This window comes from Podarcis filfolensis (assembly GCF_964270895.1).
Source record: "Podarcis filfolensis genome assembly, chromosome: 8".
NCBI lineage: Eukaryota > Metazoa > Chordata > Lepidosauria > Squamata > Lacertidae > Podarcis > Podarcis filfolensis.
Window position 1 is genome coordinate 82385570 of NC_139611.1, and position 20445 is coordinate 82406014.

Genomic DNA, 20445 nt, shown 5'->3' on the forward strand with positions numbered 1-20445 from the left:
TCTGCAGTGAGCAGTTGCTTGCTACTTACTCTCACATGCTGCTGTCTTAGCAATGTGCTAATTAAACATCTTCCTTTCCACCAGAGGCTTAAAAAAAAGAGAGAGGCCTTTTGTGTGTGGTTACAAAACAATACCCTACATTAATGTTCCCCTGCTTTTTATTGACTGTTCTTTGTGATGCATTAATCCTCTTTAGGACGCAGGCAGGGTATGGGCAACGAAGCAAGCTTGGCTTAATTTTTAATAGCCTTGTTAAAGGAACAAAGGTGAATTCCCAGGTCAGATCGCAGGGGACAGATCCAGGCAGCACATGCGGAAGGACGGCTTCTGCCTGCATCTCCCACCCGTTCAGCTTGGAACTGTTGGCACATCCCTGTAAGGTCTGCTTCCCCATGGCTGAACGTCTAGTGGATAAATAATCTGAATTCTTAACAGATAAATCGATCGGTTAATCTTCCCACTTGTCGAAAAACTCCATACTGGTGCCTTTTTGAGATAATTGGCCAGTTGTTCATCCCCTTTACCCAAGTGGCCTCGGTAGGGTTCAATGAGAAGCCCCCTTTAAGAAATCATTTTCTAACTCCCCAGGACAGTAACACTCCCAGAACCATTGTCTCCAAAGGGTGCCCTTAATATCTCAGCTCCACTGAGCAATTAATCAACACCCACTGTTGATTGATTTACCGAGCAAATCGTGCCACCGAACCATCATCTTGCCAGTTGGATTGGGATTGCGGTGGGATATATTGATAATCTGTTCTTCCCCAGTCGCAGGGGAGCGACCAGGGTTTGCACCTTCTGAAAGAGGAGGTGGATGAACTAACAGCCTGCAATTTTCCTGTCTGTTTTGGAAGCATCCACAGAACCCCATGCAAGTACGAAGTGAATTTATTTTCAGCCACAGCTGACATTGTCTTTCCCTCTTTGTGTTTCTCCCCAGTATGCAACCAGTTATAAACTGGTGATAGAGAAGAAGAACAGGACAGGAGTCAGCGAGAATATCACCTTTGGTCAAAACGTAACAGTTGGTGAAACCATCGTGGAGATGAAGGTAAGAGGAATGGGAAGCTTGTTGGGCTAATTTTCAAGCACCATCCTTAGCAAACAGCTCCCAGAATCCTTTGGGGGGAAACCATGACAGTTTAAAGTGGTATCATAGCACTTTCAAAGTATGGTATGAATGGGGACTTGCTGTTCCACTTGTTCCTATTTACCCGTGGCTCACGAAAGTTAGCGATGAACACTGGCTTGCTTTCGTTTCCGCCGTGCCTTTAGCAGGTGGCACCCCTGCTTGTCTGAACTGCGCAAGAATTTCCCACACAGGCCGTTTTATGGGTCTCCTCTTTGCTATTGGCCACGGGACCAGCCACAAAGGCTTGTCCCCTCGTTGCCACTGGGTCTCTCGGCTGCCACTGTGCCTCTTCTGGCTTGGTGACCACGTGCTGCCAGGTTCTCTGAGGAGTTTGAAGCCGGGAGAAGTATGGATGTCCTTTATCTTAGCTGTTTGAAGAAGGGGAATCAGGGCTGTGTTGAGTAGGGGGGACCATTTGATTCTTTTAGCTGCGGATATGCCAAGATTTGCATTAGGGATATATTGCGGTTTTACGATAGAATTGTTGAGGAGCGGACCTGCAAAAGCCAGAGTTAAGGGTAAGTGGTCGCTTTCAATGTTAGAGCCCACTTGGAACTCCGTGACCAACTTGTATGCAAATCTTGAGATTAGGATATAATCTATGACACTACCGCCAAACTTTCTGGAGTGGGTGTATTCCCCAGGGCGATCTCCCTCTATATTGCCGTTTAATATCAGCAGGTCCCTCCATGGCCTGGGCTAAGCAAAGCCCTGGGTAGTTGCATCTAAGATCTTTAGAAAGGTGGGCAGTGCCTCTATCTAAATGGATGTCAGAGTCCAGAAACTGGTTGTAGTGGGTGTATAAGCTGTCATCATTAGCACCCATGCGTGCGTTGAAATCTCCACCAATAATGAGCAGAACAGCAGGATGGATGGATTCGAGAGACTCTATTTAGGACTCTAAATCTGCCCAAGTGGCCTTAATTGTTGATTTTTTTCTGGCAAGGAGATATATAGACGCTGACCAGCAATAAAGAGGCTCTCCTTCTTCCGGGAGAAGTATTCCCTTTCTGAAAAGCACTTGCTGGGCCTTGTTTTCCTGTGGCCCAGGGAGTTGTCGTGGAAGGATACAGAAGAGGCACTCCCTGTGGGTGAGGTGGCAGCTGGTGCTGTTACACCTCAATCGGTGGTGCCACAGATAGAGAAAAGGGTGGCAGGAGCAGTTTCGGGGGGGGGGGTAACAGTTGCTGCTGTCCTCCAGTTGTTGCTGACTCGGTGTCAGGGACTGGACTGAGGAGGAATGGTGGAGACCGGCCTCTCCCTCCTGCTGCACTTCCCAGAGAAGAGGAGACAGTATAGATTTAGAACAGTGGTTAGCAGAAGGTCACAGATCAGAGGCTGCAGAGGGGAGAAGCTGGAAAATACTGGGAGAGGAGCAGGAGGAAGAAGCAGTAGGGGAAATTCAGCTAACAGACTCAGTGTCTTTGGAAAGCGTGCCAGACTGGTGGGCATTGAGTGTAGGAGAGCAGAAAGCTAAGAGGCAGAAAGCACAGATTAGCTGATGTAGGAATGGCGTATAATAGGAGAGACACGGAGGGGGTGGGATTTGACTCGGAGAAATGCCACTGTCCAAGAGGCGACATCTCTACATCTCTCTCTGTGAATATTGAATAAAATACTTTGGTAAGAACGTCTTGTTTTCCCATTTCTGCAAACCTTCCCCCAACCGCTGTAACCTCAGGACAAAGGGCAAATTATTTGCTTGCTTATAATCTCAATGATATGGCTGTTGTGTGCAGACGTCTGCCTTGAGGGCAGGGAAACCCTCAACCGCTTTTCAAATCCCTGGCTGTTTTTGTGACGGAAGCCTTTCCTCCCTCTTGCCGTCCCCTTAGATCCCCACAGGCACAGAGGTGGAAGGGATGAACATCCTGGGCCTGGTGGTCTTCGCCATCGTCTTTGGGATTGCTCTGCGGAAGCTCGGGCCGGAAGGCGAGAACCTGATCAAGTTCTTCAACTCCTTCAACGAAGCCACGATGGTGCTCGTCTCCTGGATCATGTGGTAAGGAGGCCTCCTGGTCCACATTTCCCCAGGAGTCTCACAGGGGAACAGTGCAGGTGGAGATGTTAACACAGAAGAAGAAGAAGAAGAAGAAGAGTTTGGATTTGATATCCCGCCTTTCACTCCCTTTAAGGAGTCTCAAAGCGGCTAACATTCTCCTTTCCCTTCCTCCCCCACAACAAACACTCTGTGAGGTGAGTGGGGCTGAGAGACTTCAGAGAAGTGAGACTGGCCCAAGGTCACCCAGCAGCTGCATGTGGAGGAGCGGAGACGCGAACCCGGTTCCCCAGATTACGAGACTACCGCTCTTAACCACTACACCACACAGAAGAGTTGGTTGCAAGGCCTCTCTGGTCTGGGTTTTGTGCATTCCTGTGAAGTTCTCTGCCAAACTGAGGTAGCAAAAGCTGATTTCTGATACAGTGGTACCTCGGGTTGAGAACTTAATTCATTCTGGAGGTCTGTTCTTAACCTGAAACTGTTCTTAACCTGATCGCCGCCACACAATTTCTGTTCTCATCCTGCAGCAAAGTTCTTAAACCGAGGTACTATTTCTGGGCTAGTGGAGTAACCCGAGGTACCACTGTACACATATGTGGTGCAATCACATCTTACGCGGAAGTTTGTTTCTAAGGGTTCCATGTATACATGAAAATATCATCTACCCAAAGCCTTGGAGCCACCCCATTGCTAGCCGGTGGGGGGGGGGGGGAGAAAAAGAAGCTCCAGTATCCCCAGAGTCTGCACATCAAGCAGGCTTTGCCCTCCAGGCAAGACGGACTGTTAAAAAACTCTTTTTACACCGGGAAACCCCAAGCAAACCTGGCACAAAAAGGATTTTCAAGCTCTCCGCTTCGCTTGAATTTAACTTGTGAAATTTCAGCCTTCAGTTGCAAATGGTTGAAATCTCGTGAGTTAAACGCTTGTAAGATGCAATCGTACTGTACAGTCATACCTTGGAAGTCGAACGGAATGCGTTCCGGAAGTCCATTCCACTTCCAAAATGTTCGAAAACCAAAGTGCGGCTTCTGATTGGCTGCAGGGAGCTCCTGCAGCCAATCAGAAGCTGTGGAAGCCCTGTTGGATATTCAGCTTCCAAAAATAGTTCGCAAACTGAAACAGTCACTTCCAGGTTTGCGATGTTCGGGAGCCAAAACTTTTGGGAGCTAAGCAGTTTGAAAACCAAGGTATGACTGTATATATGTTAGGCAGACTAAGGAAATTGGAAAGATGCATCAATTATTTTGGATTTGCTAGTGGCAGTGGAGGGGCAGGTGTTGAAGTCCTGCCTCATGACTCCTAGAACTTCTCCAGCTTCTGAAATCTTGTCAGGTGTTGCTCGTGGCCATAAAGGCCACTTGGCAAGTGTTGTAGCTGAGTGGGGATTTTCTTATTTTTCTCTCCTGTGCCTGCTGTTCTGCATCACATTCACCCGGTGCTATACCAGCTGCACTGGCTCCCGGTGGAGTACAGGATCAGGTTCAAGGTGCTGGTTTTAACCTTTAAAGCCCTATATGGCCTAGGCCTCTCGTACCTACAGGACTGCCTCTCCTGGCATGTCCCACGGAGGACCTTACGGTCTTCAAACAAAAACATCTTGGAAATCCCGGGCCACAGGGAGGTTAGGCTGGCCTCAACCAGAGCCAGGGCTTTTTCGGCTGTGGCTCCAATCTGGTGGAACGCTCTGTCACAAGAGACAAGGGCTCTGCGGGACTTGACATCTTTCTGCAGGGCCTGCAAGACAGAGCTGTTCCACCAGGCCTTTGGCCAGGGCACAGCCTCACCCTCTCCTTCAGTAATCCTCACAGAAGTCTAGCCCAATGGTTGCCATTAATTTGATTTTGAACTGATTTTAGAATGAACTGGTTTTAGAATGTTGTATTATTTTACTGTTGTTAGCCGCTCTGAGCCTGGCTTCGGCTGGGGAGGGCAGGATATAAATAAAATTTATTATTATTATTATTATTATTATCATTATCATTATCATTATCATTATTATTTTATTATTAGCAGAGGTCTCGGTGGTGTTCTTGCTGATCCTCCTCTCTCTCTCCTTCCAGGTATGCCCCCCTGGGTATCATGTTCCTGGTAGCTGGCAAGATTGTGGAAATGGAGGACGTGGTTGTCCTCTTCACCAGCCTGGGCAAGTACATCTGCTGCTGCCTGGTGGGCCATGCCATCCACGGTCTCATCGTCCTGCCGGCCATCTACTTCATCTTCACCCGCAAGAATCCTTACCGGTTCCTTTGGGGCATCTTCACTGCCCTGGCCACCGCCTTCGGCACTTCCTCCAGGTATTTATGAGCTGGTTGCGGCTCCAGAAAGCCAGGAGAATGGGGTGGGGGTTTAAAAGGACACCTGTTGCATAGCCAGAGGCGGGGAATTTGCTTAGAGTGAATGGTACTCAAATGCCAGGCAGGGAGGTTGGCTGAATCTCTGCTTCATTCCCACCTCCCCGCCCCCTTAAATCCTTTATTGGAATTCATAGATATCATACAGTGTCTTAAATCCACACATACAAAGAAGAAAAAAATAACCTTACATAAATCTACAGTTAAATATTAAATTATTAGTATTATTATTGCCACCAATCTTTCTGTTTCCTGTTTTACAGTCTGTTTAAATGTCCTTAACATTGCCTATGAGTCCATTCCTCATGTTGCTTCCCTGCTTTTGTGCTTCCCGCATTCTACTTCTGCCACACATGCCCTTCATATCCCTAGAGCAGGCATCCCCAAACTCGGCCCTCCAGCTGTTTTGGGACTACAACTCCCATCATCCCTAGCTAACAAGACCGGTGGTCAGGGATGTGTGAACTCTCCATGGGGCTCACAGCAGCAGCCAATGCGCGGAGGGTAGTGTGCGCAAGAAAGCGAATGAATGAAAGAGAACATTATACTTTTCTTCCACAGACCAGCATTTACTTTAGAAAATGGGATTTAAAGTGATTTGGCAGGCAGTTTTGTCACATAGCCCCCACCCCCCAATGTAGTGGATAGTGACACCTGCCTCATGGAACGCCCTCCCATCAGATGTCAATGAAATATACTATCTGACTTTTAGAAGATATCTGAAGGCAGCCCTTTTTAGGGAAGTTTTTACTGTTTGATGTTTTATCGCCATTATTATTATTATTATTATTATTATTATTATTATTATTCTATTGGGAGCCACCCAGAGTGGCTGGGGAAACCTAGGCAGATGGGCGGGGTATAAATAATAAATTATTATTATTATTTTTTATTATTAAAATGTTTACTTACTAAAATATCTACTTACTTTTCTGTTCCCTTGCAAAATGGACCCTCGAAGGGCTACCAGCCATAAAAAAAAAATGACAATCACTGAAACAATGTCAGGAAACAGTTTCAGCAATAATAATAAAAAAGCATAGGCATATAAAGTCTGTGTGAACCCTCCCCTGGAAAGCTCATGGGCACAGACTTAATGGGGGGGGGAGCGCTCTTGAAGGCAAGGAACTGTGCAGCTTGGGTGCCACCACTGAGAAGGCTCAACTTTGCATGTGGACGGAGACAGCCCTTAGGGGGTCCTGCACAGTGATTTATTCCATGTTGGAACCGGTGGCAGTTGTGCTGCGCCTGTGAGCTGTTTCAGGAGCACTCTCTCTCTGCCCACGTTCTCAAGCCGCCTCTTCCTCCTGGCAGCTCTGCCACCCTGCCCCTGATGATGAAGTGCGTCGAGGAGAAGAACGGCGTCTCGAAGCACATCAGCCGCTTCATCCTGCCCATCGGGGCCACGGTCAACATGGATGGGGCTGCCCTCTTCCAGTGTGTGGCTGCCGTCTTCATCGCTCAGCTCAACAACAAGTCTCTCAACTTCATCCAAGTCATCACCATCCTGTGAGTATTCCGACCAGTCTCCCTTCGGACTCAAAGCATGGTCCTTAGAAGCCCACGCACCTTGCACAACCTGTTCCCTTCCCTTTCCCCAAACAGACAAAGCCCACCACCCATAGACTGTGGCCCACCTTGCCAAGCTCCAGCAGGCTGCCTTCGCTGTGTGTGCTTAATAATAATAATACTACTAATAATAATTAATAATAATTTATTATTTGTACCCCGCCCATCTGGCTGGGTTTCCCCAGCCACTCTGGGCGGCTTCCACAAAGACCAAAAATACACTAAGATATCACACATTAAAAACTTCCCTGAACAGGGCTGCCTTAAGATGTCTTCTGAATGTCAGGTAGTTGTTTATCTCCTTGACATCTGATGGGAGGGTGTTCCACAGGGCGGGTGCCACTACAGAGAAGGCCCTCTGTCTGGTTCCCTGTAGCTTTGCTTCTCGCAATGAGGGAACCGCCAGAAGGCCCTCGGCGCTGGACCAAAGTGTCCAGGCAGAACGATGGGGGTGGAGACGCTCCTTCAGATATACTGGACCAATGCCATTTAGGGCTTTAAAGGTCAACACCAACACTTTGAATTGTGCTTGGAAACATAGTGGGAGCCACTGTAGGTCTTTCAAGACCGGTATTATGTGGTTTTGGCGGCTGCCTCCAGTCACCAGTCTAGCTGCTGCATTCTGGATTAGTTGTAGTTTCCGGGTCACCTTCAAAGGTAGCCCCACGTAGAGCGCATTGCAGTAGTCCAAGCGGGAGATAACTAGAGCATGCACCACTCTGGCAAGACAGTCCGCTTTGCGTTCTTCCTCTCACTGTTCGCCGTGGGGTTGCTCAAACACCCACATTCTCCTAAGACCTTTCTGCAAAACCAGCCCACCTGATCTGCACCAGGTGGGCCTTCCAATTCCTTGGGCATTGGGTGGGGAAGAGAAGCTAGACAAGCCACAAGCAAACAGCAAGCACATTTAAGTCATTGAGCATGAGCATCAGGGCAAATATTCCTCTACATCAGCACGGTTTAATATTGTGGAATTTTGAAAGACGGAGGGCGGGTGGCCGGTAGCCCCTGCCACATCCTGGGAATTAAGGGGAAGCAAGAGGGCAGGTTGAAGAAAACAAAGAGGAGATTCCCTTTCCAAAAACGATGGTTCCCGCACAAATTTCTCGCGGTGGTTTCCTGTCCTGGAGCTCCAACAGAATTAATTTTGCAGAATTTTGAGAGGTGAATAGCTGGTGGTTTGTGGAGCTGTACATCTCTAGCTCCGCTCCCCAAATATCTCTCACACACTCTAGGCCCTGCTTGATTTTAATAATAATAAAAAAACACTCTCAACGCAGTTTACAAAAGATTAAACAGCAAAACCTAGAAAAATGTACAACCCTGCTTTAAAACTTACAAATATATCTTTAAATTCATTCAGGGAGCATCTAGAGACGCGCCCAGCAGCTAGTGTAGAGTCCTGAGCCATTGCCGCTTTTGTCAGTGACAAAGTTCTAGTCCTCAAGACTAGAAGAGATGCACTCAGCAAGGCTGCTTGAGCTGCTTGGATTTGCCACTCAAGCCCTTCTGCGCTTCTCATCCTCTTCCTCCCCCTATCAGAATGATAACTCTTCTTTAAAACTCCTCTATCAAGGTTGGAATAAAATAGGGGTCAGCAGTTAGATTGACCAAGGAAAGGCTAGAGACTTTTCTTGGCACAGGATTTTGCTTTTTTTTAACAGACGTGTCGAGGGCAGAAAACCTTTGCAGACTGTTTTTTTTGGGTGCATTTTTTTTAAAAAAGCAATTGCAAGTAAAATATTGTTTTCTCCAGTTCAGGAGGTGGACCTGTCCCTTCTGGCCTCGAGGTGCTTAATCATCAACTGTGTCTGAGGCCCTTTGTTGCGGCATAGGGCAGTAAGAAAACTGCAGGCTTAGGCAGAACTTGCGACCAGAAGGGGTCCGGGGGGCAGCTGGGAGGTTCTGCTCAAGTGACCTCTGCTCTGCTGGAGGCAGGATTTCAGCTGGGGCTGTTTTTGCTCCTGGCTGGTCATCCGTCCATGTTTGTTCCTCTGTCTTGGGTTAAAAGTGCAGGCCCCCTCCACCCCCCCCCCAAGATCCAGCTCTGCGTTCTGCAAACCAAGTTCCAGTCCAGTTTGTGTGTCTCGGTCAACAGCATCACGTGCCGCAGATGTGGCAAGCTGCTTTTGGACCCTGAGGGGATTCTCAAGAATGCTTTTGTCACTGCGTGCCAGCCATGAGGAACCCAAGCAATTCGTTGGGGCTGCCATGTGGTTTTTTTTAAGGGGTGCTGAGGAAGAGAGGGAGTGCTGTGCCCCTCTCATCACCCTCCGTTGCATTGCAAAGGATCCCACAGCAGATGAACCTCTCAGTATTGCCCCCCCCTTAACAAGACTGCTGTCTGAAATGGGTGGGGGACACACAATACCTAAGAGATTAAATAATAATAATAATAGTGTGTGTTTACCCTAAACTAGTTCTTTGGAGTCTAGACCAGTGTGATTTTCTTTTTCATTCATTCTTTATACAGTCATACCTCGGGTTACAGACGCTTCGGGTTGCGCAGTTTCGGGTTGCGCACCACGCCGAACCCGGAGGTACCAGAACGAGTTACTTCTGGGTTTCGGCGCGTGCGCAGAAGTGCTGAATCGCAACCCGCGTGTGCGCAGATGCAGCACTGAAGGTTGCAAACGTGCTTCCCGCATGGATCACTTTCGCGACCTGAACGTCCACTGTACAGTGCCATAAATGCGGGGGGGGGGGGGGAGAGGCTTTCAATTTATCATTTGATGCAGGGAGACAACTGCAGTGGAATTCCCTCCCTTAACAGGCCAGACTAGCCCCATCACTGATGGTCTTGAGGCAGGCAGTTAAAACCGAAATTTCATCTGTGTTGCAGACTACTTTAGGGGTCTTTGTTAGGATGGAAAAGTGCTCTCAGAAGCAGATTACAAATTGGTGATGAGGAGGCCTCTGGGTCTCCTTTATTCTGCTCTGTGGACTTAGGTTTGGCTATTGCAGAGCAGCCTTCGCCAACCTGGTGCCCTCCAGATGTTTGGGACTACAGCTCCCATCAGCCCCAGCCAGCAAGGCCACGCTCCCACCCACCTCTGCATCATACAGCTGTACTAGAGGGGGCTAATGGCAGTCATAGTCCAGAACATCTGGAGAGCCCTGAATTGGTGAAGGTGGCTGTTGAGCATGGGGTGAGAGTGCACCACTGCTACCCAGCTGGCTTGGGTAGGAAGACGTGTAAGAGGCGCCACAGAGGAGATCGCCTTGTTAGGGAGGAGCTGAAGGCAGCCTTGGCCAGGCTTGTGGCTTTATGGGAGACAGTGCCACTGGTTTTCTCATGCCTAGGGTGAAGAGACCGACTCTTTAATGCAGGGTGTGGTGCCTGATTCATTCTTGACCCTGCCTAGTGGTGTGTGTTTGTATTCCCCAGCTAATCTGGTTAATACCTGAAGGAGCGTCTCCACCCCCATCGTTCTTCCCATACACTGAGGTCCCGCTCCAAGGGCCTTCTGGTGTTTCCCTCCCTGCGAGCAAGTGAGGTTACAGGGGACCAGGCAGAGGGCCTTCTTGGTGGTGGCGCCTGCCCTGTGGAACGCCCTCCCTTCAGATGTCAAGGAAATAAACAACTACAGTGGTACCTCGGGTTAAGTACTTAATTCATTCCGGAGGTCCGTACTTAACCTGAAACTGTTCTTAACCTGAAGCACCACTTTAGCTAATGGGGCCTCCTGCTGCCGCCATGCCGCCGGAGCACAATTTCTGTTCTCATCCTGAAGCAAAGTTCTTAACCTGAGGTACTATTTCTGGGTTAGCGGAGTCTGTAACCTGAAGCATATATAACCTGAAGCGTATGTAACCCGAGCCACCACTGTATCTGACTTTTAGAAGACATCTGAAGGCAGCCCTGCTTTGGGAAGTTTTTAATGTTTGATTCTATTTTTAGGGTTCTGTTGGGAGCTGCCCAGATGGGCGGGGTATAAATTATTATTATTATTATTATTATTATTAGGCATGATTCTCCAGAATGCCAAGAAACGATAAATTGTGAGGGTTAGGGTGGTGCAGAGAGGAACTCGGGTGCACAAACAGGTCATAGTTTGAATAAGGAACCTAGGAGGAGGGAGATGAGGAAATCTTTGGCCAAGGGTCCAAAAACCCAGGCACCCAGTTGCCGCTGGTTACTCAAATTGGGAGTAATGCTTGAGTTTCCAGAAGGTGGTTGATCTCTCCCTACCCATCACTGACTGAATTTATGCTGGTCTGCCTAGGATCTGGCTGCTGCCTTGTCCTGTTCTCAACCAGTAGCCACTTCCTGGAGAAAGGGTTTCCCAGTTAGAGCTCTGACCTCTCTTGGCTAAGCTGTGTGTGGAAGGAAGGAAGGGAGGGAGGGAGGGAGGGAGGGAGGGTGATGAGGCCCACTTGGGGCTCTGCTATCCTTCCAAACCAGCTGCCACAAAATCTGGCTGGTGCCTTCGGCTTTGCAAAAGTTACCGTATTTTTTGCTCCATAAGACACACTTTTTTCTTCCTAAAAAGTAAGGAGAAATGTCTGTGCGTCTTATGGAGCAAATGCGTGGTCCCTGGAGACGAATTGTCCAGGGGCAAAAAGCAGATCATGCTTTTTTTTTTTTTAAAGAGGGAAGTGGGTGTTGAAACAAAGCCGCTGATCGTTTGCCGATTGGCGAGAGAGATAAGGGACGCTAGAGATGAAGGAGGCTGCCTGGGAGGGGGGAGGTAAAGACAGCAAACTTGCAAAGGGGGGAAACAGGAAGACTAAAGCAATAAGGAGAGAAATTAGAAGAAAAGGGGGAGCAAAAAACTGCTCTAGCTAAGGAAAAGACACTAAGGCAAACAAGAGGGAGGGAGTGTTGAAAGGAAACAGCTGATCGGTGGGATTGGAAGAGAGATAAGGGACGCTAGGGGAGGCTGCCTGGGAGGGGGGAGGTAAAAGCCCATGGATCATCAGGATTTTTACATTGGGTCACCCCAAATTCACCATCAGATCACATAGCATGTCCATGGCTACAGCCTGCACCGAAAAAATCACGCATCCATTGTTTCCTGAGGCTGCAATGGTGCTAAAATGTGGTTACAAAGCACGGATCCACATGGATCCTCAGGATTTTTGCATTGGGCCACCCCAAATTCACCATCAGATCACATGTCTGTGGCCACAGCATGAGCCACAAAAATCACACAACTATTTCGTTCAGCATATTTTTTTCCCTTGTTTTACTCCTCTAAAAACTAGGTGCGTCTTATGGTCAGGTGCGTCTTATGTCGCAAAAAATACGGTGCCCTCCTCTCTCCCTGCTGCTTTGGGTTTCCCCCCGCACTCTCCAGATAAAGACCAAATCCTGCACTTCAGCATCGAGAAGGACACGTCTCTTAACCTGCCCCCTTCCATCCCACAGAATTACTGCGACGGCGTCCAGCGTCGGAGCTGCTGGGATTCCTGCGGGTGGCGTCCTCACCCTCGCCATCATCTTGGAAGCTGTCGGGCTGCCCACCAACGACATCTCCCTCATTCTGGCGGTGGACTGGCTTGTGTAAGTACCGCGAGGGCAAAGTTTGAGGGAGAGGCTCAGCGACCGGCAATTTCCCTGACTGATGTTCACAGCGTCGCAGGGTTGGCAGGCTGGCTAGTCCCAACTTCCCCGCCAAAAGACGGGATCTTTTCCCCTCCCGCCTCCTTGCTAGTCCCCCTTCAGGTCCTCTTCCTCTTGGGTTGGCCTCATCCTGCAAGCAGAGAGGAGGGACTTTTGCAGCAAGTGGCTCAAGGAAAAGGCCCCAGGTTCCCATAGGTGAAGCAGAAGCCATTGCAGAGAGTCGCTGCCTTGAAAGGAGGTGGTTAGGTAACCAGTTGAATCTTCTGCAAATACCGTATTTTTTGCTCTCTAAGACTCACTTTTTCCCTCCTAAAAAGTAAGGGGAAATGTGTGTGCGTCTTATGGAGCGAATGCAGGCTGCGCAGCTATCCCAGAAGCCAGAACAGCAAGAGGGATCGCTGCTTTCACTGCGCAGCGATCCCTCTTGCTGTTTTGGCTTCTGAGATTCAGAATTTTTTTTTTCTTGTTTTCCTCCTCCAAAAACTAGGTGCGTCTTATAGAGCGAAAAATAGGGTAATCCTCCAAGGACAATTTTTTGGGGTGAGGCATTTGACTGGACAAAGCTGCCGTGGGCCAAGGCCACATTTGCACCATACACTGTTAAAAGATGCCATATAATGCCCATTCTGCATTTATAAGAATTCAATCTTTTAGCGTGGCAACAACTAAACTTGAACTCGCTGCCTGTTGACATCACCCGTGCTTCCACACTGTTCTCTTTTTGTCACCTTCCGAATTTTGTTTTATTGATCAGACAAGGCTACCCAGATGCATAGAAGGTTGATGTGCGTTTTGATCTGTTTTTAGTTTATTGATAATTTTAATTCTTATTTTTTTAGCTGTTTTTCCATTAATTTTACTGTTTCCTCCTTCTTGTAAACCACTTTGAAGTTTTTTTAAAAAATTTACAAACATGCGGTGTATAGGCTTTATGAATAAAAATCAATACATTTAAAGGGTTATGATTCCGCTTTAAACAACGGCTTTGCCCGGAAAATCCTGGGAGCCGTAGTTTATTCAGGGTGCAGAGAGTTGTTAGGAGACACTCCTATTCCCCTTCACAGCTACAATCCCCAGAGTTTCCTGTAAAGAAGGACTGATCATTAAACTACTCTGGGAATTGTAGTTCTGGGAGGGGAACAGAGTCTCCTGACAACACTCTGTACAAACCAAAGCTCCCAGAATTCTTCAGGGGAAGCCATTCCTGTTGAAAGTGGTATCATTGCGCTTTCTATGGATGGTGCAGATGTGGCCAAAGTCAGGCCGTTGGTCTGTCCAGCCCTGTAATCAGAGTGGAAGTAGCAGCTCTCCAAAGATTCAAGCAGGGATCTTTTCCAGTTTCGCTGCCTGATGAGGTCCTTTCAAGCACAGAAGCAGTGTTGAATGGGGAACCTTCTGACTCAGAGCCATTTTTCTTGCGTTTATTTTTTTTTAACCCAGTCGCTCTGGGGAGGAATCAAGCAGGCCTCTTCTCCAGCTCTCCTTCAATATGTCCCCGGGATGCCCATCCCCCCCCCCACTGAGCGGTGTGTTTTGTTCGTGGCGGCCAGAGGGTGTATTTGTCCAACTGACTTGTCCAGTATGGCTGGCTGGGCCAGGTGTGCTGAGGGTCCCTGGGGGGCCTCAGAGGAAAGGTTAAAAGCAGCTGAGCATTTAGCTTTTCCTCCTGTCGCTTGGGGGAATCTGCACATGGCGCAAGAATACAGGAAGGGCCCGGCTGGATCTGGCCCAAAGGTCTTGCCTGGTTCAGCAGCCACATGCCTCTGTGTGTTCTTAAGCGGGGCACAAAGGTCTCAGCCTTTCCCTGCTGTTTGTCTGGTTCTCACAGATAGATTGCTCCTGAACATGGAGGCTCTGTGTCCAGTGAATGTTGCTAACAACCCCTGTTGCTTAACCCCGAGCACCTCAGTCATTGCCTCTTTCTTTTGCACCAGGGATCGCACCTGCACGGTCCTAAATGTGGAAGGCGATGCTTTTGGCGCTGGGCTGCTGCAGGTGTACACCGAAAGGACGGAAGGCAAGGCAGAGGCAGAGGAGCTGATGGAGATCAAGACGGACGCCGGCAAGGAAGTGGGGGCGGAAGAAGGCTCCCCCCTGATCAAGAGGGACGGGCCTGCCCCCTTGGAGGGCATCAACTCCTGCGAAAAAGAATCTGTGATGTAAAGCAGCCTGCGAAGAGGCTAGACTTCGTTTTTTTAAAGTTAGGGTTCCATTTTTAAGGACAGCTCCCGAATCTGCTCCACCTCTGAAAGACTTCTGTTTCCCATAAGAAGCAAGGGCAGATGCTTAGGTGATGGGGAACTTCTTCGATTTTCACCCAGCACACTCCTTTCCACCTTTTTTTAATGACTGATTTTTCACACAGTGCTTTTAAAATTTCAAACGGGGCTTTCCCCCCTGAAAAACGTCAATGTTGGGGGCTTGATGCTGCCTGGAAATAGCTCTGCTTGGCTGGAAGCCTCTCCCTCTTTAAGGAGATGAGGGTGGGGGGTGCTGTTGCTCAGGAGAAAGGGCACTCTGGATATTCTCAGAGGCACAATACTTTGCACGTTCCAGGCTGAACCCTTAAGTTTTTAAATCTGCAATGTGGAAACTGGTAGCAGTGACTTTGGAGGTCTCTTAATATCACTCTTTTCCTTCTTCCAGATCTCTAGCTACCTTTGCTGCTTTTTATTTTATTTTATTTTGTGTTTTGGACCAAGCAAGGGGGGTGGGTGTTGTCCTTTCCATGTCTAGTATCTTTGACTCCCTCCCATTGTCATCACCCCCCTTTTTAGTTACATTTCATTGCAGGAAGAGGAAGCAGACTGCTTTATTTCCGGACAGATTTATTCTCCCCTGGCCCACCCCACAATTCAATAACTTGAGCAGTGCACCGCTTGAACCTATAAATACCTATCGTCAAACAGGAATGGGGGGAGAGAGAATTTCTTTCTGCCTTTTACAATTTCTTTGCCTTGCAACTTCTCTTCAAATCCTCATGGCAAGGTTGTGCGATGTGCAATTGAACATTGAGAGTCACCGCTGGGTTGCTGGAATTTCTGCCATTCCCTGCAAAGCCAGCTTTCCTTCAACTGCTTAAAACCTACGTATTTTCCTCCCTTCTTCCCTGCTTGGGTCATCACGTGCAAGAACTAGACAGCACTCCAGTGCTTTCTTGAAGTGGCAACTCCTGGTTCCAACAGCTGCGATGTAATTTAATTTATTTCTGGAACTTAAAAGGATCCGAATGGTGTTTTTTCTCTCCACACTGGAATTAAAGGGGCAGGGCAGCGTTAGGAGGTTAAAGTGAGTGAGAGAGTGGAGTAGCTTCAGAGGTGAGAGTTAACCTCTGGGGCTCCGTTTCCCATCACTTTTATTCCATTCTTGTGCCGAGCAGCCGCTGATGTGCAAGTGGGGAGGCTTTGCAGAAGGAGCTGGTGAGTGGTGGCCCCCCTGGACCAAATTTTCAGCGCTGCCTGGCCTGTCCAAAGCCCAGCAGATGCTGAAGCAGACATTGGCAGTGAGGAAGAAAGGGAGGAAGTACCACCGGCGATGGGACAGAGTAGGAAAAGTGGTGGAATCTTTGGATAGGTGTGCGTGCAGGAGGTGAACCTCCAGGGCCCTTCTGTCTTCCTTGCAGTGACTGACAAAGGCCTGGCAGCACCCCCACAGAGAACTGCAGGGCCTTAACTTAAAGCAAATATATGCTTATGCACACACAGGGTCACTTGGAAACCGTGGCCGGGCCTGCAGCCTTGTCCTTGTCTCACAGGCAGGCTTAGACTTTGACCAGTGGAATCTTTTGTATGTTTTCAAGTGTCTCTGCAATCTTGAGGACTGGGAACTTAGCTGAGAATCGTCTGATTCTCCCATACGGCCGCGGTCCAGTATACCTGAAGGAGCGTCTCCACCCCATTATTCTGCCTGGACACTGAGGTCCAACGCCGAGGGCCTTCTCGGTAGTGGCGCCCGCCCTGTGGAACGCCCTCCCACCAGATGTCAAAGAGAAAAACAACTACCAGACTTTTAGAAGACATCTGAAGGCTGCCCTGTTTAGGGAAGCTTTTAATGTTTAATAATCATTGTATTTTAATCTGTTGGAAGCTGCCCAGAGTGGCTGGGGAAACGCAGCAAGATGGGTGGGGTATAAATTAATAATAATAATAATTAATAATTGGCATTGGATTCTACCCGGGCATATCTACTTCCATACCTTGTAGCTTCCGGAGCCTGTAGATCGGAATCCAGATGCTGATGCCTTATCCCTCCACAATGCCCTGTGCAGATCCAGAATGCATACTATAATAATAATAATAATTCATTATTTATACCCCAGCCACTCTGGATGGCTCCCAACCAGAATATTAAAAACACTATAAAAGATCAAAGATTAAAAACTTCCCTTAACAGGGCTGCTTTCAGATGTCTTCTAAAAGTCAGAGAGCTGTTTATTTCCTTAACATCTGATGGGAGGGTGTTCCACAGGCCGGGCGCCACTACCTTTTGCTGATGCAAATGTGGGTTTGGCCGCAGGCGCTCATGACCTGGCCAATAGCTGCCTGAAGCATATCAGTGGACATCAGTAGAATGTCAGAGCTTTTAAATCCAACTTCAGTGTTTTGAACTGTAGATCTTATTGATTAGTTGGCTGCAGTCTCTTCCATTTTGGCCATGCAGGACTCCTTAGTAGGCTTTGTGTGTCAAAATTCGGAGGGAGGCTTCAAGTGAGGTCTAGGCAAACACCAATTGCTGCATGGGGCAATTAGGTTTTGGTCTCACAATGCACTGGAAGCAGATATTCTGGTAATGTTCCTTTAAGATCTTCCTGCTGCTGAAATGTTACTTGATGGAAGTGCTAGAGAAAGGGCTGCCTAGTCCCCTTCTTTAGTTACTCTTCTAAAGCATATAAGTTAGGGAGAGCCATCTGTTGGCAAAATTGATCAACCTGTTGTTAACCGCCCTGTGATCTTTGGATGAAGAGCAGTATACAAATTTAAATAATAATCATAATCTCTGACGGGTTTATGCTCCTCCATCTAGCAACTTTCTCCTTCAGAAGTTCTTGTGGTTGTGCAAAGGAGACTTAAGGAAGTGGTGAACAGGGCTGTGTGCACCCTGCAGAGAAACTCATTTCTGCACAGCAGAAAATGCTGAATTGGTAGACGATGTGTGAATTAAATATACCGCATTTTTCGCTTCATAAGACGCACCAGACCACAAGACGCACCTAGTTTTTGGAGGAGGAAAACAAGAAAAAAAATATTCTGAATCTCAGAAGCCAGAACAACAAGAGGGATCACTGCACAGCGAAAGCAGTTCTGTTCTTGCTGTTCTGGCTTCTGGGATAGCTGCGCAGCCTGCATTTGCTCCATAAGATGCACACACATTTCCCCTTACTTTTTAGGAGGGAAAAAGTGAGTCTTCTAGAGCAAAAAATACGGTATTTACTTTGTGAACATCATAATAATGTTGCAAGGACGGCACAAGTAGGTATTTTCACCTCTGACTGCTGAAAGTTGTAGATTCTGAAATACTTATACAGTGGTACCTCGGGTTACATACGCTTCAGGCTACAGACTCCGCTAACCCAGAAATAGTACCTCGGGTTAAGAACTTTGCTTCAGGATGAGAACAGAAATCGTGCTCCGACGGCACGGTGGCAGCAGGAGGCCTCTTTAGCTAAAGTGGTGCTTCAGGTTAAGAACAGTTTCAGGTTAAGAACGGACCTCCAGAACAGATTAAGTACTTAACCCAAGGTACCACTGTATAAGCAATAAGAGTTAGGAGCTTCCCTTTTCTCCAAAATAAAAGCTACTCATTTGTGACTGGTTCACCACCTGCATGCAATAGCACATAATGTCCAAATATGTGCAAAGTTCTCCTGGTGAGAATTCTGGAGTTCTCCCTTCGTGCCAACAGAGCTCCCCACCTGTTTGGGCAGGAATGGTGTTTTAAGTGTTCTCTGAGTGGGCGGAGATCGCTGGCATTAAACAGGAGCTCTCTAGATTGCACCTCCGCACGGGTTTGTGCCAAGGCTTCCCCTGCCAAAGCAACTTTTATGATAATGCCTGTTGAGATCAGACCTCCAGATGAGGGTTGGAAACATCTGCCATCACTTTTGGGGGCACAGGCTGTATTACATCAAAGCCCAGAGCATGCAAGTTTCAGGGTTTGAACTTTTGGTTCTAGCAAGTCCAGGTGTGACTTAACGGAGAGAGAGAGAAAAGTGTGGGACTCTGGGATGGGGGAAAGAAGCAGAGGCTTCTGACAGGGCTGTGTGTTCTATCCCTCATTGGCTCAACAATATAATTCAAAGCGGATAAGTGGTTAAGGTTCACAGCCCTTCGGTGTGGGGATCCAGGGTCTTCCTCCTTTCTGTGGCTAGCAAAGCCAAAATAAAATTGTGCACAGACTGCAAAATAAATTGTACAAAACATGAAACGACGCCAGTTTTATCCGTGTGCCTGATTTATATACAGGATGTGGTTTTCCTTGGTACGTGATTTTTCACTTTTAGCGCAGTACGCATGCATTCCCTGGCGTTGGGTGATCATAGGAGGCTGGCTCCTGTACCCCTCGTTCCACATGCCACTTTGGGTAAACCTTCAAATGCCAGTGACTGGTATCCAGCTGGCACTTCAAAATAAACATGGGTTTTGTTTTAGTGCCAAATATACCACCCTCTGTATTCTGACAGGAGGTGGCAGTTCCTAATACAAGCTGTGTTGAGAGCCAATGCAGGTGGGTTGTTCCAAGTGGGAAGCTGAAGGTGCAACCTCCTGTTGCTTAAAAGTACCCTCCGTTGCTGAACGCCGTTCAGAATTGCCCTCAACCCACAAAGAGGGAAAGTGCGGACGATCATTGTTGCTCTCTCAGCACCCATCTGCAAAGGGGTTTGGGTGCACATGACAGTGGACACTTCGGTCATCCTGAGCCACAAAATTTGGGAAGGGAACCTACGGGGTTACCTGGTCTTGCTGCTTGCCCAGAGAGAGGATCGTCTACTTGCTGCTAAGTCTTCTCAGCTGCTCAGTGAAAACAGGAGATGGACATGGTCTCTCTCTGTCATACCTTCTGCTTCTGCTGCTATTGTAGTTCTCCCGCCCTCAGTCCCGATCCTGTATGGAAGAGAGCCTAGCCTGGAGGCTGCCTATACCACTAAGTGCTATTGGGTGGTGCACTTGCTTTAGCTTCTGTTTCACAGTCAACAGAGATGCAGAATGGCACCGTCTCTGTATGTCGGGGGCGTATTTGACGCCTGGGTTAAGAGCTGGCTTCCCTAGGAAGCAGCTATGTTAACTTCCTTCCCAATATCGGAACAGGTGAGCCAGGTGGGCTGTTGTGCCAGCTGGCATTTTTCTCCCATGTTGAACCTGCTGGGCTTTGGCAGGGGCAGAGGGGTGGCGGTGGGCTTGCATTTCTTCAACCAGGCCCTGCTCTTCTGTCTTTAGTAACAGCCTGATCTGCAGGGAGCTGCTGCTTTCCATTCTTTTAAAGTTGGACCTGAAATCAAGCTGCTCTTAAAAAGATGCAGGCAAGGAATGTCATGTTTCTGGTGAGCTAGCGACCCCCCAAAGTGGTGGCGAGACTGATTTTTTGGGGGTGGGGGAGATAAATCAGGTTGGTTGTTATTTGCACACAGTCTCCTTCCTACATTGGGGTGGGGTGGGGGAAGGAAATGTGCAATTGCCACATCGCACAAGATAATAAAAACAGATTTGGAAGCAACGTGTGTCGCTTTGTTTTCTTCATTAATATTAAATTGTTTTTGTGGCACTTCCCCCGCGGAAGGTGATTGCGTTATCACTTTTTACGCTTGAGGCTCCCGATGTAATGTGTGGCG

The 20445-nt window shown here is 48.1% G+C and overlaps 1 protein-coding gene across 4 annotated transcripts in view; it reads left to right on the forward strand.

Moving 5' to 3' along the window:
* Positions 1-19046, forward strand: part of SLC1A5 (solute carrier family 1 member 5) — a 42611-nt gene extending 23565 nt beyond the window's left edge. The window contains exons 3-10 of one of the 4 annotated variants that reach the window (XM_083627409.1): positions 941-1051; positions 2968-3134; positions 5195-5428; positions 6800-6994; positions 12426-12560; positions 14555-16653; positions 17088-17782; positions 18042-19046. In XM_083627409.1, the coding sequence (XP_083483535.1) occupies positions 941-1051; positions 2968-3134; positions 5195-5428; positions 6800-6994; positions 12426-12560; positions 14555-14783 (1071 nt within the window). In that variant the 3' untranslated portion in view covers positions 14784-16653; positions 17088-17782; positions 18042-19046. Of the gene's footprint in view, positions 1-940; positions 1052-2967; positions 3135-5194; positions 5429-6799; positions 6995-12425; positions 12561-14554; positions 16654-17087 lie in introns of all 4 variants that reach the window. The other 3 variants (XM_083627410.1, XM_083627407.1, XM_083627408.1) reach the window with 3 other exon arrangements.
* The last annotated feature ends 1399 nt before the right edge of the window (positions 19047-20445 follow it).